The 21,616-nt window shown below is 53.3% G+C and overlaps 2 protein-coding genes across 6 annotated transcripts; one reads left to right on the top strand and one right to left on the bottom strand.

Moving 5' to 3' along the window:
• Positions 1–1,027: 1,027 nt before the first annotated feature.
• On the bottom strand, positions 1,028–6,944 carry DNASE1L1 (deoxyribonuclease 1 like 1). The gene is made up of 8 exons (XM_040467490.1): positions 6,768–6,944; positions 4,471–4,682; positions 4,033–4,121; positions 3,867–3,953; positions 2,815–2,915; positions 2,557–2,669; positions 2,228–2,476; positions 1,028–2,145 (listed from the first exon to the last, which is right to left on the bottom strand). The coding sequence occupies exons 2-8, from the start codon at positions 4,600–4,602 to the stop codon at positions 2,029–2,031; spliced, it is 888 nt and encodes a 295-aa protein (XP_040323424.1). The 5' UTR covers positions 4,603–4,682; positions 6,768–6,944; the 3' UTR covers positions 1,028–2,028.
• A 2,089-nt stretch (positions 6,945–9,033) lies between these two features.
• TAFAZZIN (tafazzin, phospholipid-lysophospholipid transacylase) lies at positions 9,034–20,684 on the top strand. 5 transcript variants are annotated; one of them, XM_040467517.1, is made up of 10 exons: positions 9,037–9,504; positions 9,673–9,801; positions 10,799–10,844; positions 11,089–11,174; positions 18,453–18,533; positions 18,604–18,645; positions 18,870–18,932; positions 19,073–19,179; positions 19,601–19,678; positions 19,833–20,047. In XM_040467517.1, the coding sequence occupies exons 1-10, from the start codon at positions 9,396–9,398 to the stop codon at positions 19,932–19,934; spliced, it is 843 nt and encodes a 280-aa protein (XP_040323451.1). In that variant the 5' UTR covers positions 9,037–9,395; the 3' UTR covers positions 19,935–20,047. The 5 variants fall into 5 exon arrangements, with proteins under 5 accessions (XP_040323449.1, XP_040323451.1, XP_040323450.1 ...); XM_040467518.1 differs by having other exon boundaries at positions 9,043–9,504; positions 19,127–19,179; XM_040467515.1 differs by having other exon boundaries at positions 9,034–9,504; positions 19,601–20,684.
• The last annotated feature ends 932 nt before the right edge of the window (positions 20,685–21,616 follow it).

Genomic DNA, 21,616 nt, shown 5'->3' with positions numbered 1-21,616 from the left:
GGCCAAGGCCAGCAAGGAGACAAACCTAGCGACATGGCCTGGGACCAGCATCCTCTCAATTGTCCGGTTGGGACTTTGACTTGGACCTGCCTAGATCAGAAGCTATCAATTCAGGTTTTCCCTGCCAAGTTCATGCTGTGATTAGTCCAGTATAGTCCAGTGGATGCTGCCTTAGTAAAGTGCCCTGCCCAGTGATGAAATAGGGCTGGTGGCCTAAGGTTGACCTCTGGCTGCTTGTGGAATCTTTCCCCACAGGTCCCAGACCAGCAACATCACTGGAAACAGAAGTGAATCAGACCAGGCATGGTTCCAGCCATGTTTTAACCAGCACTCGAGGAGACCCGGTCCTCCAGTTAGCCCTTGAATAGTTTTCCTGTGTTGGGAGTTGTCCAGCTTTGACCCACACCATCCACCGCTCCTGTGGCCTCATTTCTGGGCCCCTCCTCACCACCCTGGCCAGTGTCCCCTGACCTTGAGCTCCCCCAGCTGAAACAGCCCAAAGGCTTGGCAGTGAGAGACAGTGGCAAGTATGCAGCTCCCCTGGCCTGGAGCTCCTGGTGTGCTGGCCAGCACTTCTGAGGGCCAGGATTACAAGAGCAGGAACAGGCTGGGTATCCGTGGAGCAGCAGAAACAGGCCTGGGGAGTTCTTAGCAGGCTGGATGGCCTGGGGCTGTGCATGCATGAGGGGATCTGGTTCCAGAGCTGTGCACGGTGGCCCCAGAGCTGCTGTATACTGCTTCCTGGAGCTGGACTGTGCTGCACTTAATCCTTGTGGCTCCTGAGAGTCCTTTTGTAATCATTACTTCCAGCCATTTATGAAGTTTAACGTTTATTTTTGGGACAGAGAGACAGCATGAACAGGGGAGGGTCAGAGAGAGAGGGAGACACAGAATCGGAAACAGGCTCCAGGCTCTGAGCCATCAGCCCAGAGCCTGACGCGGGGCTCGAACTCACGGACCGCGAGATCGTGATCTGGCTGAAGTCGGACGCTTAACCGACTGCGCCACCCAGGCGCCCCGCCATTTATGAAGTTTAAAATGACCTTTATTTTTGACCTTGAGGTGGTTCTAAACCATAAACATTTGTGCTTAAGTGGCTCTGATGTCTTGCTAATGGGCTTTACTGAGCACTGCTCTCTGGAAAAGAGCTGGAGAAGGAAGGGTTCTGTGATACCAACACCCCGAATAGGATCATTGTTGACATTTTGCCATGTATCCTATCATGTATCCCCTTTGGCTGCGCAACCATGTAGCCACACAGTTGTTACCACAGTTGCATGGTAAATGCTACATACAGATATTTTCTGTAAACCTGAGCCCTGCCAGCCACTGGACTGACCCTGCGCGGGGCAAGGCTGGGCTGCAAGAAGGTTGCAAATATGGGCTCCGTCAGCAGGCACAGCAAGCACGGGGGCTGTTTGAAACATTTTCTATTCTCTAGTTACTATGTGTATGTGTAAACTGCTTCTCAATCCTTGTATTTGCTGTAGTCCCAATACTGATGTAGATGAATCCTGTGTGCAACGGAAATGGCCCTTTGACGTATTCGCTACACATACGCGATATCCCTACAATTTAGCTTTTTGTTCTCAATGTGTAAGTTCCCTTTTTGTCATAGAATAAAATCTTTGGGTCTGTTGTGATTCCCTTTTCTGAGACCAGTTTAGCTAGAATCACCAGAGCCCTCTCTCCTCCTCCCCCTGCCCCGGAGCCTGCTCTATCCCCACGCCTGACAGTAGCTGGGGACACAGTGGCATGGGTCTAGCCTCAGGGCCCCTCCCTGCCTTCCTCTTCTACATTCTAATGCCAGCCAGGAGCCCGATCAAAGAACGCAAGCCAAACCTAAGAAGAGACAGATGGAGGAGAGCCACAGTCCAGTGGGGCAGAGCTCTAGTCAGATGGAGGAGGGCTGCAGATGACGCCCTCAGGAGTCTCTGGACCCCAAAGCCGTCCGAGAGCAGATGGCAGAGACCAGGATTTGAGTCCTGAAGGCAGCACCGTCCTCACGTCTGTAGGCAGCAGGCCCAGTTAGGGAAGCAGCAGCAGCAGCAGCAACAGAGCGGCGGCCAGGCCGAGAGGCTGGACCCTGCGTGCCGCCCGGCTCAGCTCCGCTTCCCCAGGGTGGTGGTCGCTGACGTTGAGGGCCTGGGGGGCGGGCAGCGAGACAGAGCGTCAGTGCCAGGGCTGAGGCGCTTCCCTGGGAAGCCGTTCCCGTCTCCCCCTTTACCTCCTCCTCGGTGAGTCCGAAGCTCCCGGGGAAGTCAAAGGCGGCAGCGGAGCGCAGCAGGCTCTGGCAGCGCTCGCCGTGCAGCACGATGCGGTCATACGCGCAGTGGGTGCTGGCGCGCACCGTGGTGTCCTCCTCGTCGGGGATCACCCAATGGAAGCCTTCCTGAGTCCGCAGCACCAGCTCACCTAGGCGCTTTTTGGTCAGCGAGGCGCAGTCAGCGTTGAAGTCCCCAAGCAAGATCGTGTCCTGGAGAGGGGGTGGCGGTCAGGCCGGGCCACCCAGCCATCAGGTCCCCGGCCCTCCCGCGCAAGCTGGCCCCGCCCTACCTTGCTCTGCCAGTGCTTGGAGACGTCCAGAAACACATCGTACAGGGCGTTCAGCTCTTTCTCCACGGCCTTCGGACTGGTGTGCAGTGGGACCAGCACCAGGCTGGGGAGGACTGCAAGACCCCGGGGATGGAGGACTCACATCCTCTCCTGGCCACTGCCCACCCCGACTCTTCTCAGTAACCGAGCGCTTAGTAGAGCCAGCCAGGTCCTCCTTCCAGCTCCCAGATAGCAGGGTCACCCCTCTCCCCTTCCTACCCTTGCTGGGGAAGGTGAACCGGGCCACAAAGGGCTCCCGGGCGAAGAGATCATCCTCGTCATTGTACACGTAGGAATCCAGGACCTGTGTCTTGTGTGACCTGGGGGAGCAAGGGACGGGAAGCAGTGGCCTCACATCATGGATTCTGGTTTGCAAGTGGCCACAACCTTCCTCGCCTTTTTCCTAGAACCTGTTTTTTATTGAGCTAGAATTCACATACCTGGAAGTGACCTGTTTAAAACGCACAATTCAGTGGTGTTTAGTACATTCACAGGTTGTGCAACCATCATCACAATCAATTTTAGAAACTTTTTATGGCCCCAAAGAGAAACCTTGCACCCGTGGCAGCCGCTCCCCAGTCCCCTCCTCCTCAGCCCCCCCCCCCCAGGCAGCCACTGATCTACTGTCTCTGTACACGGATACTGCCTTTCATTTAGCCAGTGCGCAGCCGATGGACACTTGCACTGTCATTTTTACTTTGGGGCCGTTACGAGTGTTCCCATGTGGCTGTGTTTCTGTCCCCCCTCCGCCATTACTTTGAAGTGAATTCTACACATCGTATGATTTCATCTATACAAATAGGCCTCCTGACCTGACCACTCCCCTTGCCCTCTCCATCCTGACCCTAGAGGGCTCTGCCACCGCCAGGCTGTCCTAAGGACCTCGGGCTGTCTCCAGAAACCGGGCCTGTCCAAGGCCCACAGGGAGCGCCTGTCGTTGGGTCTCTTCCCAGAAGTGTCAGCCAATTCCCAAAGAGGACGCCAGCCTTGCCCTGAACCGCATTCCCAGGTTCACTCCCAGCTGCACCCGCCTCGGGCGGTGCGTGCTGGCGCCCGAGTTCCTGGCGCCTCTCGGCCCTGCGGAGGGCCCCGCCTTTGTGCATGGAGAAGGCAGGCCTCTTGCTGTAGGGACATATGGGCACCAGAGCTGAGTAGGGCAGAGGAGAGTAAGATCCCCAGATCCAATCAGTGAGGAGAAAAAGTGCAATGAGAAGGTGAGGGCCACCCCCGGGGGGGGAGCACCAGTTGCCGCGGCTGCCCTCCGCGCTTACCGGTAGACGTACACGTACTTCTCCATGTACGTGCTGCGCCCCAGCGAGGGGCTGCTCAGCAAGGTGTAGGACCCGGACTCATCAAATCTGCCGCGATAGGGAAAGCCAGGCTCAGGGACCCTGCGGCTCTGGTCGGGGCGGGTCAGACCCACAGAGCCCTCCTCACCGATTGAGTTCTCGAAGCAGGAGGGACATAGCACTGCCAGAAGAGTCCACTACTTCCTGAAGCACCATGATATCACAGCGAACCAGGATCTGCAGGACACCAGGAGGGCCAGCCCCACTCAGCGCCAGCGACCCCAAGGGGAAGGTGTGGCCCCTGGGGAACTGGCACTTTTGTGGCCAAGGGTGCTGTGGCTCTCTGGCTGAAGCCCACAGAGAGCACTGAGACCAGAGAGGACCTGGGAGAACACCGAGTGCCACCCCATCCACACCGCACCCATATCACAGAAGAGGAGACTGAGGCCGATGACAGGGAAGGAGCGTGCTCCACATCTCCAGACCCATGTCTCTCGTTGTCCCCTCTTCTCTCGGAAATGCCCCTGGTCAGGCAGGGCGGGGGCTTCGGGCTGTGGGCACAGCTTTCCTTCAGGGATGAACGTACCCGGACCAACGTGTCCATCACATGTTCCCTGGCCGCCTTCGCGAGCGTCAGCCGCTGGGCATTGAAGGCACAGATGCGAAAGGCCTCGACCCCACCGGGCAGGAGAAGCAGGAGCACCGCCGGGTAATGCATGGCCGGGTGTGCGACGCCGGGGCCCTCGAGGGAGCCCAGGCTGTCCCAGGGTGCACTCCCAGCTAGGCTCGGTTCTGCTTCTGGAAGGACATGGCAGTGGGGGACAGAGGAAGTGACGCTCGTCCTGCTGCCCAGCACCAGGCTCCCGGAGCTGCCAGCATTGCAGATCTGCCGCCTTTCTCCCTGCAGACGCTTTCCAACATTGGCACATATGGCTTGACTTTCACGCCTAGTGTGGAGCCCAAGGAGGGGCTTGAACTCGCGACCCTAACGTCAAGATTTGGGCTCAGATCAAGAGTTTGATCCTGCTTTCAATCCTTTCGCATATATATCCAGAAATGGAACTGCTGGATCATACAGTAATGCTAGGTTTAGTTTTTCTGAGGAGCTGCTATACTATTTTCCATAGTAGCTAAACCCTTTTTTTGCATTCCCACCGGCAGTACACAAGAGTTCAACCTCACAGTTAACTCCAGCTTTTCACCATCATTAGCAGTAAGAGGATCTCCTTCACACAGATCTCTTTCCACTTGTGAGATGATATCAGCAGAATTGCTGGGTTCAAGGGCGTGTGCATTTAAAACAATCTCAGCTATGCCAAATCACTCACTGCAGTGTGTGATGGGGCCCCTTTCCCACACCCCCGCCACACTGGATACCCCTTCTTGTTCATCCTGCCAGCTGAAAGGCCCCTCTTTGGCAGCGTCTCTTGGTTAATCTTTGTTTCAGATGCACCCAAACTTTGTCCTGTCACTTGGGCTCAGCCCCTTGCTCTGCTCCTGCTCCCTGTGACATTCTCAGTAAGCAACATTAAGTCCCTCTACTTCTGTCTGCCTCCTTCTCTCTGTCACCTTTGTAACTAAACTCAAGGGGTTCGCCACTTGGGGTGCGCCGAATGGAACACAACCTAAGGAAGTGTTGAAAGCAAAGAACTGTTTGCTTCTTGTTACAAGTAAGGCGACAGGGAGATAGCTCCGAAAGCACTGTCTCCCCATGGGGTTAATTCAGGAAGCTTTCATCCAGTGTATTAGGGGGTGGGGGCAGGGAGCTGGCAGAGGGACTTTTGGTTCAACTGTGCATGCCTAGCATGTCAACATGCTAGTGCACACATCTGTTGGAAAAATGGTGGAAAACTCTGCCTATGGAAGATTTTATATTATACAACTATAAATTTTATATTATAAAACTAATTTTTTTAATGTTTGTTTATTTTTGAGAGAGACAGAGCATGAGCGGGGGAGGGGCAGAGAGAGGAGACACAGAATCTGAAGCAGGCTCCAGGCTCCGCGCTGTCTGCACACAGATGTGGGGCTCAAACTCACGAATGGTGAGATCATGACCTGGCCGAAGTCAGACACCCAACTGACTGCGCCACCCAGGCGCCCTTAAAATTATTATAATGAACTAAAGGTAGTTATTTTAGGACAACTTGGCGGGGGGGGGGGGGGGCTTCTGTGGTCAGCTCCGATCCAGCCCCAAGTGGCTCACGTGAGGAGCTTCGAGGCGAGACACAACCAGCAAGGGGCTATGGGGCGAAACACCTAGCTAGCTGGGTGTCTCCTTGGCTGGAACTGTTGGTTCTGGAAAACAAACCATATTCCTTCTCTGCTTCTGTCCCTTCCCCTCCTCCCTTCTGCTCAGAACTTTCTGCCCTCTTATTTGAGTAACTTCCCACTGCATCCTAGCTAAGGCTTTGTCACCTTCCCCCTCGGGCTCACTTTCTGCCTCAACCAAGGCTCTGCCTGTCTGTCTTTCTCCCAGTCTCTTGTCTGTTCTCCCCTCTTTGCCATGCAGTCTCTGTGCATCTCCTTCATATTCCTGGCTGGGCTGAATGCCTGTCTCTCCCTGGCCACCTGCTCTGTCACTCATGCTGGTGGTTGGGGGGGAAGAGAGGGGCTGCCCTGGTTACTATTCTGGGATGTATGTGGACATTTGAGCAGCCCTGGGTGGTTTAGGGAAGGCCTGGAGGCTCTGGGGTCAAGGGTCCCCACAAGGGCCGAAGGCAAGAAGAACCGGAGAGTGACTGTTCCTGGACTCGGCCCAAAGCCCAACCCAGGCTCCCAACACCAAGCCTTGGCCACAGCCCTGGGGTACCCTTCCCCTCTCACCCCCTCCCCAGTCTGGGGGCAACTTCCTCCCTCCCTCTGCTTAGAGGGCGCCCATACCTATTCAGACCAGCTCAGGTCCACGCGTGCCTTGGCTGTAAGCAGACCAGCAGATCACCACACCCTCAGGGAATCGCAGCAGCTCTCTGGGCAGGAACCCGAGGGGAGAAAGGAGAAAAGAGGAAGAGGCGGCCTTCCCGACCCACCCGTCCGTCCGGGTCAGGCCGTCGCCCCACCCTTCCTGGAGCTTGGGCTCTTCCCCGGGCTGGGCCGGCCCCCTGACCCCGCCTTCCCTGACCCGCCTGGAAGCAAGCGCTGGCCGAGGCCCGGAGCTGTGGGCGGATGACAGACCTGTGAGTCACAGAGGGTGATGGAGCCTCAGCATTCCCATAATGAGTGGTTTCCTGTGCCAAGGCCGCGCGGCGAGGAGGAGCTGCTTGGAGAACGCAAACCCGGAGCTGTGCTCTCCCGGGCCCAGCGCTCAGCCCCTGACATGGGCTGCCTCCAGGCATCCTCTGGCAGGGAACAAGCGAGAGCTGGAGCTCGTGCCCAACGTAGCCTGGGCACCCGAGCACAAGAGCTTTCTCTCCACGTCCTCAGGCTGGTTGTCAGGGTGGGTGCACACTCCTAAGTGCTCTGGAGACCCCAAGTGAGCGGCAGTCAGCGTGGGAACTGGGCACCACTGCAGTCAAGGCTGGACTGAGGAACTGTCCCCAAGAGAAGGGGAGAAGAAAGCTGGCAGCTCGGTGTCCCGCGTGGTCCTGCACTGTCGCTGTTGGGACGACCACGGGACTCATTGGAGTCTGCGGCCTGGCGGCGGGTCCTCACCGATGATTGCAGTGTGGTCCCGTTGTTGGCCGGACCCATGTGCATGAGCACATTAGGATTACAGTGGTGATGAGAACACTAGAAACACTGTTTTATTCATTAATCAACTTAGTTTTTAAAGTTTATTTATTTTGAGAGAGAGAGAGAGAGAGAGAGTCCGAGAGCGCTTGTGAGTGGGGGAAGGGCAGAGAGAGAGGGAGAGAATCCCAAGCAGGCTCCTCGCTGTGAGATCATGACTTGAGCTGATACCAAGAGTCCCACCCTTAAACAATTGAGCCACACAGGCTCCCCAGAAGCATTTTTAAAAATCAATAAAACTGTGCTTCAAAATTTAAAAAACACAGGTGTCTGGTTGACTCATAAGTGCACCATGTGACTCTTGATCTCAGGGTGGTGAGTTCAAGCCTCATGGTGGGTGTAGAACATACTTAAATTAAAAAGGGGCGCCTGGGTGGTTCAGTTGGTTAAGCATCCGACATTGGCTCAGGTCATGATCTCACAGTTTGCGAATTCAAGCCCCTCACTGGGCTCTGTGCTGACAGCTCAGAGTCTGGAGCCTGCTTCGGACTCTGTGTGTCCCTCTCTTTCTCTGCCCCTGTCCCGCTAGCACTCTGTCTCTCGCTGTCTCTCAAAAGTAAATTAACATTAAAAAAAAAAAAAAAAAAGGAATAGGAACACCTGGGTGGCTCAGTTGGTTAAGCATGCAACTTTGGCTCAGGTCATGATCTCACCGCTGGTGAGTTCGAGCCCCACGTCAGGCTCTGTGCTGACAGCTCAGAGCCTGGAGCCTGCTTCCGATTCTGGGTCTCCCTCTCTCTCTTCCCCTCCCCTGCACGTGCTCTCTCTCTTTCTCTCAAAAATAAATAAACGTTAAAAAATTTTTTAAAAAAGGAATAAAAACAAAACAAAAAGACTGTTTAACAGATATAAGGCTTTCTTCCAGGGTGATAAACATGTTTTGTAACTAGTTAGAGATAGTGGTTGACGGCACTGGGAATGTACTGACATAAAATACTATGTTACATATATTATGCAGAGTATTTCTTTTATTATATGCCATATGTTGCTGCATATACATTACATATTACATCTACACATATGGTACAAATCTGTACTATTTTAATCCTTTAAAATTATATAATGTAACATGTATAACATCGTATATATGTTGTATATATAAAATACGGTGCATAGCAGAAATCGGTATCAAAATACCACAAAACGGCGAATTCCGTTATATAAATTTTGCCTCCACAAAAATAAAGGGGAAAAAAGCGAAAGTAAGGTCCCCGCCAGCTCCGACCTTTAGCGGTGTCGGCTAATTGTGCTGCGTAGCCCAAATTGCCTCTCGGACCTTTCTGTGCCCGAATTAAGGGGACAAAAAGGAAGCGCGCACTCCAGCGGCCGGGACTCCACCTCGCGCTGGAGCGGGGCGGGGCGACGCAGCCCGCGGGCCCGCCCACGCTGCCGTCAAGCGGCCTGAGAGCGTTTTGCGACAGGCAGCCGGGAGCCGGGCCCCGTCGCTGGCTCGCTTTCCGGCCGGGGCGCGGGGCGCCGGGGTGCCGCCGCCGGCCCTTCTCGCTTCTCCCTGGGCCCCCTGGCTCCTGACCCCGGTGGCGGCTGGTCTGTGGCGAGAGGTCGGGCCGGGCCGGCTCTGGCCTGACCCGCGAGGTGACCTTGGTCGAGTCCCCGGTCGCGCGGAGCCGCGGCGCCCGTGTGTGGCGCGGGTCTGTCAGGGACCCAGTTCCCCCGCGGCTGAGGACACAGATCTAGAGCGCCCCCCGCCCCAGGCCGCCCCGTGGCAGGGGAAGCGCCAGGCCGCCTGGGGCGGAGCGGGGGAGCTCGGTCTGGGTGGGGGAGATGCCCCTAAGTGTGAAATGGCCGTTCCCCGCGGTGCCGCCGTTCACCTGGACCTTGGCCAGCAGCGTCGTCATGGGCCTGGTGGGCACCTACAGCTGCTTCTGGACCAGTGAGTGGGCCTGAAGCCGAGGCAGGGTCGGCCACGGCTGTCCACGCCCAGCCAGAGTTGGGGTTCGGGGTTGTGGGTGCGGGCCGGGGCTAGTTTGGCTGGGGGGAGCCCTGGGCCCCAGGGACAGCGAGGCCAAGACCCCTCCCCACAGTCCGTCTCTCCCCCCAGAGTACATGAACCACCTCACCGTCCACAACAAGGAGGTGCTGTACGAGCTCATCGAGAACCGAGGCCCAGCCACGCCCCTCATCACTGTTTCCAATCACCAGTCCTGCATGGATGACCCTCATCTCTGGGGTACCTGGCACCAGTGTTCTGGGCACAGGGAAGCATGGAGAGACCCCGGGAGGGCGCCAAACAAAAGCAGAACAAACTCCCTTCTCACAGGGCTCTGTACATAGCTCTGGCACTCCTGTTTCTGGGGTGTCCTGCCCCAGGAGTCAAAATACGATTTGTGGCCCGGTCGGTATCCTCTCGGAACATGATTTGGAGATGGCCTCAGAAATTTGGAGGGAATGAGCAAGTGGGGGAGTGACTGCAGGGCAAGATGTGACGGCCTCTTTAGTTTGATGCATCAGGCCCGTGGAACCCTCTATCCTCTGTAAACCATTGAAGGTCCCACAGAGTAGTGGAACACATCTGAGAACCATAGGGTGTCCTGGCAAGGAGAGTCTAGGCTACAGGCTGGGAGACCTGCGTCCTGGTTCCAGGTTTGTTCCAGGCTGAGTTTGTACCTTTCAACTCCCCTCATTTGGGAGCCCACTTCGCCACCTAGAAGTTCCTGCTCTGCTGACTTCATAGTCTCCAGTAACCCAAATGGCTGGCTCAGGGGGTGCCCAGGGCCTGTACGGATGACTGCAGGTCAGACTGTCACGGGAAGTCAGTTGGTCAAATTGCAGCCTTTCCGAGCTCACCCTGGCCATCAGGCAGAGAAGGGTCTGTACGTTGCCACAGGCAGATCCCTGGAGGCCAACAAGGAGGCTTTAGAGCCATTCAGTAACCTGCACTCGGGTGGTGGCGCTAACAGTGGGGGGACAAGTGTACAAGAATACACAGTGTCAAAATATGTCAGTGTGGTAGGCAGGCCAGATGTGACTGTTAAGATATGGGTTGGGGTGGGAGAGAAGAACGAGTCAGGGACAACCTGAGGGTCCAGCCCAAGGGTCTGTAACATGGCACTTTGGGCACAAATGGTAGAGCTGCTGCCCTTGTTCCTCATTTCCTGAAACTGGGAGCGAACAAGATGCTCCCTGCGGACAAGGCAGGTTGGGTCATGAAGCCTTTCCTTCTCTAGGGATCCTGAAACTCCGCCACATCTGGAACCTGAAGTTGATGCGTTGGTGAGGAGGAATGGGCCCCTCGCAGTGGGCCTGGCAGGCCTCACCCGTCTCTGCCCAGATTTGCCCTCCTCCTGCTCTGCCCAGGAGGCGGCGTCCAGCAGTACAGGCAGGGCACGGGGTGGGGTTCCACAGGCCCTCCTGTGCCGCGTTTCCACATCGCCACTGATGTCAGGCGCCATGCTGGGGGGACGGCAGGGCATCAGGGTGCAGGAGCCAGGGATGACTGCGTCTGTCCCTTCTTCAGGACCCCCGCGGCTGCAGACATCTGCTTCACCAGAGAACTACACTCCCGCTTCTTCAGCTTGGGCAAGTGTGTGCCTGTGTGCCGAGGTGAGCTGAGCCTCCAAGGAGGGGTCCGTGGGCGAGTAGATGCAGGGAGGCACTTCTGGGGCCTTTTTGGGCTTTATTTGCAACGGGGACTGTGGCTAGTGCTTCTGGCTTAGCAGCACTGGGCGTGGAGGGACCCAGCTAGGACACACAGCCTGGGAACAAAGGGAGCCAGGAGCCGCTGCTCCACTGGTGTGAGTCCCAGTTGTATTGCGTGGCTGCCGCAGACGTGGCAGTGGCTGCCGGAGGAGCGATGGCTTCTTGGGGAGCACTCGTGCCCTGGGACCGCCTGAGGGTTGTGTGAAGCCGGGGCTCTGGCATTAGAAGTCACGAGGCATCGGCCACAGCCTCTTCCCTCAAGGGTGTTGCTGAGAGACCCGCCGATGGCACCGCAGCGTCATCGGTCTGTGATGGGCGCTGCGGGCTTTGGGGTAACAACCAGGCTTGCGAGGTGAGGGTGTGACAGATGTGAAGGTTCCAGAACAATCACGTCAAGAATGTTGGACTCTGTTCTGTCATCTGGGTAGTGATGTGCTTCCAAATCTGTTCTTCCCAGAGAGCACCCTGGCTTCAGCATGGCTGGTGGCTGCGAGCAGAGCCCAGTAGAGGCAGGGAGCCGGATGAGGGGCTCTCGCAGTGATCCTGGTGGCATAGCATGGTAGCGGGCCTCTGGGGGCCACTACAGACAGCTGGACAAGGGCAGCACTCTGGACGCAAAGTTGACGGGACTTGTTGATAGACTGGCTATGGTGGAGGGGGGAGAAGACAGCCCACAGGTGACTCTTGGTGACATCTTGACACTGAGCCACTGGGAGGAGGGGATGAAGGGAATGCAGTGTGGGGGTTGCGAGGGGAGGGGAGTTCCGCTGTGCATGTGTTTCGTGTGAGGAGGCCGTCCCCCGAGGAGGGGAGCAGTCCCGGAGGCAGTGGGATGTGCGGTTCTGGAACGCAGAAGAGCACTTGAGAAGATGTCGGGGACCCAATTGGTGACAAAGTGGCAAAAGTAGAGGAGAGATGGCAGAGAGGGAGAACAGACAGAGAGCAGGGGCCCGGATGGCACCTCAGAGCACAGAAGGAGAGACAAGCCACCAAGGCAGCAAAGTGTCCTGTTTCTGGTCAAAGCGAAATGCGGTCAAATGCAGTGAAGTTACCTCAGTCAAGGGCTTTTAATGCGCACTCCTCCAGGCCCTGAGATCTACTCGAGGCCTTGAGCGCTTGCTCTTGCTGCTGCCTTTGGGGGCGACTTCATTTCTCTAAAACACAAGCGGAAGCTACAGTGTTGTGGCTAGCGACCATGGTCTTGTTCACCACACCCCGCTCTCGGACATGGGGACTCTGCTCGGATACTCCCGTCCCTGAGCCTCAGGTCCTCTCTTCTGCAAGCTCGCCCAGACGTCTTCCGTGTGCACGTTTCTGAAATGTTTTACTTATTTATTTGTTATTTTTAATGTTTGAGAGAGAGAGCACGCACAAGCTGGGGAGGGGCAGAGAGAGGGGGGCAGAGGATCTGAAGCGGGCTTTGTGCTGTCAGCGCAGAGCCCAACCCAGTTCTCACAAGCCGTGACACCGTGACCCGAGCCGAAGTCGGACGCTTAAGCGACAGCCACCCAGGCGCCCCCATTTGCTATTTTTAAAGTTTATCCTTTTTTGAGGAATCTCTATACCCAACGTGGGGCTTGAACTCATGACGCCAAGATCAAGAGTCACATGCTCTTCTGACTGAGCCGGTCAGGCCCCCTCCATGTCCAGTTCTTGTCTTGTTCTTCTTTTGGTCTGCATCCAAGTGTTCTTGCACTATTAAAAACCGAAAAGAAAATCTTAGTGCTAAGCACTTTGAGTGAGAGAAGGTGGGCAGGGACAGGTTATTTATTAAACGTATTCGATGTGCAGCCAAGAGCTCACGTGGTAAAGCAAAGGAAGTATCTGGCATGCTTGGCTTTTGTATTCTAGACCATTCCATCCCTCCAGCATAGGCCTTATGATATGACATGAAGTATGGAAGTGGTGTTGTACAAGCTTTTCTTTTTTCTTTTTTCATTGAACTGTAGTTGACACGTGTTACATTAGTTTCACGTGTACAACACAGTGATTGGAACTCTGTACATTATGCTGTACTCACAAGTGTGAATTTTGTGACCATACAACACTATCACAACACCATTGACTATATTGCCTATGCTGTGCCTTCCATCTACATGACTTCTATTCATCCCATAGCTGGGAGGCTGTATGTCCCACTCTCCTTCATCGATTTTGCCCATCCCTCCACCCCTGCCCCTCTGGCAACCTCAATTTGTTCTCTGTATTTATGGGTCTGTTTCTGCTTTTTCTTTGTTTATCCATTTGTTTTGATTTTGATATTCCACACAAGTGAAATCATATGGTACTTATTTTTTTCTGAATTATTTCACTTAGCATGATACCCTTTAGGTCTATCCGTGTTGTCGCAGATGGCAAGATCTCATTCTTTTTTTATGGCTGAGTAATTTTCCACTGAGTGTATATGTCTGTGTGTGTGTGTGTGTGTCTGTGTGTGTCTGTGTGTGCCTGTGTCTGTCTACGTATACGCCGCATCTTTATTCATTCATCTGTCGATAGACACAAGGATTCTTTCCCTATCTTGCCTATTGTAAAGCTGCAATGAGCAGGGGTGCATATCTTTTCAAATTAGTGTTTTTGTTTTCTTTGGCTAATAGGAGTGGAATTACTGGATCATATGCTATTTTTATTGTTAATGTTTTTTGAGAGAGAGAGGAAGCTAGTGAGAAGGGGGGGCCGGGGGGGGGGACAGGGGGGGAGAGAGGGAGGGAGGGAGGGAGAGAGAGAGAAAGAATCCCAAGCAGGCTCTTCACTGTAGTACAGAGCCCAACATATGGCTCAAACTCAGGAACCATGAGATCACTACCTGAACCAAAATCAAGAGTCAAATGCTTAACAGACTGAGCCACCCTGGTGCCCCTATTTTTATTTTTAATTTTTTGAGGAAGCTCCATACTGTTTTCCACAGCGGCTGTACCAATTTACATTCCCGCCAACAGTGCATGAGGGTTCCTTTATCTCCACGTCCTTGCCAACACTTGTTATTTCTTGTCTTTTTGATACAAGCCATTCTGACAGCTGTGAGGTGATCTCTCATCGTGGTTTTGAGTTGTAATTCCCTGATGGTGAGTGATGTTGAGCATCTTTCCACGGGTCTGTTGGCCATCTGGATGTCGTCTTTAGAGAAATGTCTAGCTTTGTAAATTGGATTATTTGATTTTTTTGGTGTTGTGTAGGTTCTTTACACAGTTTGGATGTTTGGATATTAACCCGTTATTGGAAATATCATTTGCAAATGTCTTCTCCCATTCAGTAGGTTGCCTTTTCGTTTCGTTGATGGTTTCCTTTGCTGTGCTGTACAAAAGCCTTTTATTTTGATGTAGTCGCAAGAGTTATTTTTGCTTTTATTTCCCTTCTCTGAGGAGATATATCTAGAAAAAGGTCGCTAAGGCCAGTGACAAAGAGATTACTGCCTGTGTTTTCTTCTAGGAGTTTTATAGTTTCAGGTCTCATATTCAGGTCTTTAGTCCATTTTGAGTTTATTTTTGTGTATAGTGATAGAAAGTGGTCCCGTTTCATTCTTTTGCATGTAGCTGTCCAGTTTTCCCAGCACTATTTGTTGAAGAGATTGTCTTTTCCCCATTGTGTATTCTTGCCTCCTTTGTTGTAGATTAACTGATCACATAAGCATGGATTTATTTCTGGGCTCTCCGATCTGTTCTATTGATCTGTATATGTTTTTGTGCCATACTGCTCTGATTACTACAGGTTTGCAGTATCTCTTGAAATCTGGGATTGTGCTGCTTCAAGATAGCTTTGGCTATTTGGTGTCTTTTGTGGTTTCATACAAATTTGAGGATTATTTGTTCTAGTTTTGTGAAAAATGCTGTTGGTATTTTGATATAGATTGCATTGAATCTGTAGACTAGGGTCATATAGATGTTGGAACAATATTAATTCCTTCAATCCATGAGCATGGAATATCTTCCAATTTGTTTGTGTCGTCATCAATTTCTTTCATCAGTGTTTTGTAGTTTTCAGAGTACAAGTCTTTCACCTCCGTGGTTAAGTGTATTCCTAGGTATTTTGTTCTTTTTGGTAGAACTGTAAATAGAATTGTTGTCTTAATTTCTCTTTCTGCTAGTTTGTTATTAGTGTATAGAAATGCAACGGATTCTATGTGTTAATTTTGTATCCTGCAGCTTTACTGCGTTCCGTTTATTAGTTCTAACAGTTTTTGGTGGAGTCTTTAGAGTTTTCTACATGTAGTATCATGTCATCTGCAAATAGAGACAACTTAATTTCTTCCTTACCAACGTGGATGCCTCTTATTTTTTTTCTTGTCCGATTTTTGTGGCTAGGACTCCCACTACTATGTTGAATAAAAGTGGTGAGAGTGACATTGTTGTCTTGATCCTGGCCCTCAGAGAAAAGGTCTCAGTTTTTCCCCATGGAGGACGATGTTTGCTGGGGGATTTTCATATAGAAGCCCTTTATTATGTTGAAGTATGTTCCCTCTGAACCGACTCTCTTGAGGTTTTTATCATGAACAGATGTTGCATTTTGTCAAATGCTTTTTCTGCACCTATTGAGATGATCATGGGGTTCTTATCCTTCATCTTGTTAATGTGATGTATTACATTGATTGATTTGCGCATATTTGAACCATCTTCGCATCCCTGGAATAAATACCACTCGATTGTGGTGAATGATCCTTTGAATGTGTTGTTGAATTTTGGTTTCCTGATATTTTGTTGAGGATTTTTGCATTTACCATCATCAGGGATATCGGCCTATAGTTTTCTCTTTTTTTTGTAATGTCTTTGTCTGGTTTGGGTATCAGGGTCATGCTGGCCTTGTAGAATGTATTTGGAAGCTTTCCTTCCTCTTATATTTTTTGGAATTGTTTGAGAAGAATAGGTATCAGCTCTTCTTTAAACGTTTGACAGAATTCACCTGTGAATCCATCTGGTCTTGGACTTTCGTTTGTTGGGAGTTTTTGGATTATAGATTCAAATAATCAGTCACTAGTAGTCGGCCTGTTCAGCTTTTCTATTTGTTCCTGATTCTGTTTTGAAAGACTGTGTGTCTAGGCATGTATCCATTTCTTCTAGGTTGTCCAATTTGTTGGCATATAATTTTTCATAGTAGTCTCTTATAATCCTTTGTTAAATATATTTAAAAAATTTTTTAATTTATTTATTTTGACAGAGAGGGAGGGCACACTAGCAGGGGAGGGGCAGAGAGAAAGAGAGATAGAGCATCTGAAGCAGGCTCCACACCAGCAGCGTGGAGCTTGATGTGAGGCTCGATCCCACAACCCTGGGACCACGACCTGAGCTGAAATCAGCTATTGGATGCTTAACTGACTGAGCCACTCAGGCGCCCTTCTTAGAATCCTTTGTGTATCTGTGGTATCAGTTGTTATTTCTCGTCTTTCATTTCTGATTTTATTTATTTGGGTCCTCTCTGTCTTTTTTTTTTTTTTTAATGTTTATTTATTTTGAGAGAGAGAGAGACAAAGCGGGAACAGGAGAGGGGCAGAGAGAGAGGGAGACACAGAATCCGAAGCAGGCTCCAGGCTCCGAGTTGTCAGCACAGAGTACAACACAGGGCTTGAACCCATGAACCATGAGATCATGACCTGAGCCGAAGTCGGATACCCAACTGACCGAGCCACCCAGGCGCCCCGCCACTCTGGTCTTTATTATTTTCTTCTAACTTTGGGCTTTGTTTTTCTTCTTCTAGTTCTTTTAGGTATAAAATTAGAGTGTTTATTTGAGATTTTTCATGTTTCTTCAGATAGGCCTGTATCACTATACATTTCCTTCTTAGAACTGCTTTTGCTGTGTCTCAAAGATTTGGGAGCATTGTAGTTTAGTATGAATTTTTATTTCCAGCTGGGTGCAGTTGCACCAGCGGCTCAGAAGGAGATGACACCTCTGAAGCCCACCCCCTACCAGTTAATGCTACCCGAAGTAGGGGAACCAGTGCTCTCACAATGCCCTGAGAAGCTGTGGTGGGTGATTGCTCCTCAACTCCAGCCCGTGAAGAAGCTGCCAGGCCGGGTCCCAATTGGGTTGGGTTGAGACCCCTGGATGCCTCACTAGCACCTTCTAAAGACTCGGCTTTGCAGAGAACAGGTTAAAAGTCCATTTCTTGGTGAACTGGCCTGACATAGTCCCAATGTGTGTCTCCTCCTCTATATGATATGGCTTTCCCTACTCGATAAGTCTGTCTGTCACTGTCCACGATATGGACAAGATCGAGGAGATTCTTAGTACGTGTGGTCACAGTGGTCTCCGAGGGACTCCCAGTTGAAAGCCAGTATATAGCATTAGGTATGTGTGTCTGTGTTGCTGCAAATGCCAGGCCACCTGGGTCTAGTGTCATGGTCCCCAGGTGTCTCCAAGGTGAGTGTTATTAGCCTTAGGGCAGCTCCACTCCCCTTCTCTCAGCCTAGCCAGTCTGAGTTTTTCCCAACCCTCAGTGACACTGTGTTCCATCGAATGTTCTCCCTTTTCCAAGAGATCTCGATAACTGAGAGACTAGTTTCAGAGGGAGCAAAGCCCTGTGAGGAGTGAAGGGGCCAGCAGAAGAGAGGGATGGCGGTGGCCGAGGGCTCAGGCAGGGCAGGGAGGCCCAGGAGGGACGGCTGTGGGCACAAGCCTAGCCAAGACCCCAGGAAAGGGTTGCTGTCCAGGATCCTGGGCCCAAGCGAGGCTGGAGATCGTGAGTAGACTTGGTTTGCTCGAGCGGTGCCCTCTGGGCCGGGGGCAGCACACGGGAGGCTCGCCACAAGGCTGGTGCGTCCCAAGGAGAAGGCGGGCTGCAGGAGCTGGAGAGGGAGGGAGGGCAAGGAGAATGCTGAGCAGATCCAGGAGCCCACAAGGACGCATTCTGTGGGTGTCTGTGGTGCAGTGCCCGAGGCTGTGGCGGGGCCAACAGGTAGAAGGTGGGGTGCAGACTGGTGAGGGAATCGCCAGTTAAGAATGTCAGTTGGAGACTGAGACAACGATGCTGCCTTGCACACGACAGGTAGTTTAGAGAATATTCTGAACAAAGGATGTCGAGGGCACAGCGCAACCGGGGCTGAGTCCTCAGAGCAGAGTGTTCTCGGAGGATGTCCACGTGGATGGTGTGGTGGAGGATGAGGAAGTCCTTGAGCTGCTGCTTCGTTCCCAGGGGAAGGAGGGAGCCCCGAGAGAATGGGGACTGATGGCGCATGCCTTCTCTTGGCAGGAGACGGTGTCTACCAGAAGGGAATGGACTTCATTTTGGAGAAGCTCAACCATGGGGACTGGGTGCACATCTTCCCGGAAGGTCAGTACAGTTGGCGGGGTTGCACACCGCGCCAGCTGCCAAGCCTCATCTCTGTCCTCTCTCTCCACAGGGAAAGTGAACATGAGCTCTGAGTTCCTACGCTTTAAGTGGGGTAGGCACTGCTGGCCTCGTGTGGCTGGGTCGGACGGTGGCAGATGGGGCAGATGGGTGTGTTGGTTGTAGTGGGAAGGGGGCAGGTGCTGAGACGAGGGCTCGACTGGCAGAGGAGCTGGACCAGGGGAGTTGGTTTTAACCGGAAGACGGCAGGGGTGGCCTGGCTGTAGGCTGGCGCTGAAGCTGTGCTCTTGCTGATGTTCCCGCCTCTCCCCGCGGCAGGAATCGGACGTCTGATTGCCGAGTGTCATCTCAACCCTGTCATCCTGCCACTGTGGCATGTCGGTGAGCACCTGTCTTGGGCCAAGGCTGTGGCCTGGGTGTGGGGGCGGGAGAGGAGGGGCTTCCCTAGGTCTTGGGGGTTTCCCCTGGCTGGCAGGGAGAGGGCCTCTGGGGTAGGGGGCCGGGGCTCCATCTGTTCCCAGGTCACCGTGCTCCACCCCATGCCCGCTTCCTGGCCTCTGTCCACTGTGCTGCAGGAATGAATGATGTCCTTCCTAACAGCCCGCCCTACTTCCCCCGCTTTGGACAGGTGTGTAGGGGCTGTTGACCTTCGTGTGTCTGTCTGTCTACTGTGTGCGTCGTGTCTCCCACTCAGCACTGCTGAGGCCAGATTCAGGAGCTGAGCTTGAAGCTGCAGCAGGGGGACCGAGTGGAACAGAGAGAGAGGGACTTCCTGGCACCAAGGCCAGTAGAAGGAGAGCAAAAGAAATCAGGGTGGGTGGAGGCGGTGAGCCCTGGGGTTTGGATAAGACAGGACATTCAGAGCATGGACCGCAGGATTTGAAAGGCACTGAGCCTGGCCACTTTGTCTTAAAGAGGGAGAGTGGTCGTGAGGGAGCATGCAGCAAGTTAGGGGAAGGACTTGGCTCCTCGCTATCTGGGGTGGTTGGGCCATGGCTGTGGGCACTCTCCCTGTTTCTGTCACCCACTGGTGGCTGGTCTCCCTGCAGAAAATCACCGTGCTGATCGGGAAGCCCTTCAGCGCCATGCCTGTACTTGAACGGCTCCGGGCAGAGAACAAGTCGGCCGTGAGTTGTCTCTCTGCCCCGGGCCCGGCCCCCCCCCCCCACTTCCCTTTGCCACCCGGCAGCTGTCTTAGCCTCTCCCGGCACCCTCAGCCTCCCAGGGCTCCTGGGCAGAGCTCCCTGAGGGCCGCAGGCCAGCCTGAGTCCTTCCCCTCAGGTGGAGATGCGCAAAGCTCTGACGGACTTCATCCAGGAAGAATTCCAGCGCCTGAAGGTCCAGGCGGAGCAGCTGCACGGCCACCTGCAGCCCAGGAGATAGACGGTGCCCTCACTTCCTCCTGCAAGGGGGCGGCTGGCCCCCAGGCCCGGGACAGAGGCAGCTCCCACCCAGGCCCTGGCCACCGGCCGCCGGCCGCCAGCGCTGTCTCCAGGCTCTTGCCCTGCACAGAGCTGAACTGGGGGACGGACTGATGTTTTGAGCAGATACGTTCTTTTAGACAGATTTGTGCACAACCCCAAACAGGGATCATGTCCCAGCTGGTGAGCATTCCCTCTGCTCTGAGCTGCTTCGGTTGAAGGAAGGGTTTCAGCTACTCCTCCCACTTGGCCACGAGAGGAGGAAAAAATTTCGGCAGGGACCTCCTTCCTCTCCCAGGGCTGGCGTCAGGACGGAGGGTACTTGAAGGGGAGCAGGTGGCCAGGCCAGAGGTCCGCACAGGACTTCATGAGGCCCTTGGCTTGGCATCCACCCGATAGGCCCGATCCAGGAGCTGCCTCAGCACGTCCTCAGGGACGGCCGTCGGCCACCTCTTCCTTCCGCCCACACTTCCCACAGGCGTGGGGTCCTCAGGCAGGGCCCAGCTCCGCGCCGTGAGCAGAAGGGCAGCCTTTTGCTGGAAGTGAAATCCAGCTGGATGGAGCCTGCGGCAAGGGCCCACGACCCAACCACTCACCCGTGTGCTGGGGCCCAGCAACTGCTCTGTCTTTTCCACCTCCCTGGCATCACCAGAGACCCCTGGGGCCTGGGTTTTCATGTTTTGTAGCCAATAAAGCATCTGTGTCGTGTTTTACCTCTGGCCTCGTCATAAGGGTGGGGATGGGGGGAGGTGACCTGCTGGAAGGCTGGACCCTTAGAGCAACCAGGGCCCTTGAGCAGATGGGCGTCAAGCTCTGTGTGCACCAGTCACGTAAAACTTCACTCGTTACCTGTAATCCGCATAACAACCTTGCAAAAGTAGGGATTAATCTCATTTTGCAAAGGAGGCAGAGCAAAGCTAATGGACTTGCTTCCAAAGCTGAATCGAGTAAGGTAAGAAGCAGCAGGTAGCAATAGAATCCTCCCCAGGCTTGTTTCCAGGCGGGAGGAGGTCTCCAAAGGGCCCAGCAAGCCTCCACGAGCCACAAGTGCTTTGAGGGGAGGTGGGAAGTGGGACACCTTGATGGAGCCGGAGACCCTTGAAAGGAGCAAAGACGGGTGGAGGCGCTCTCTGTACAAGCAAAAGCAAATCCTCTGCAGGAAAGTGAGCTCGGTTTAGGTCTCCAGTTCATCCACAAGTTAAACTCAACCCAGAAGACTTCACAAAGATCACCAAACATAGAGGGAAATGAAGCATTGTACTTATGTCAGCAGGAACAAGAACAGGTTGAAACCTGTGGGAACTTCTGAAATTGACAGGGTCAAACAATATGCAAAATAATAGAAATGTGGAAGAAAAAGAAGGTAGAACCTGATCAGGACGGCAATTGTGTGTGAATCTACTTATTTCAAAGTAAGAGGTTTGGGGGCACCAGGGTGGCTCAGTCGGTTAAGTGTCTCTTAATTTCAGTTCAGATCATGGTCTCCCTGTTTGTGGGATCGAGCCCTGCATCTGGCTCTGCACTGACAGCGCAGAGCCTGCTTGGGGTTCTCTCTCTGCCCTGCCCCCGCTTGCATGCACTCTCTCAAAATAAATAATTTTTCAATGTTTATTCTTTGAGAGAGGGGGAGAGAGAGAGCACGAG

This window comes from Herpailurus yagouaroundi, unplaced genomic scaffold (genome assembly GCF_014898765.1).
Source record: "Herpailurus yagouaroundi ecotype Mexico unplaced genomic scaffold, PumYag 67493, whole genome shotgun sequence".
Lineage (NCBI taxonomy): Eukaryota > Metazoa > Chordata > Mammalia > Carnivora > Felidae > Herpailurus > Herpailurus yagouaroundi.
Note: the sequence above shows the minus strand (reverse complement) of the source record. Positions and strands in the feature narration are given on the sequence as shown.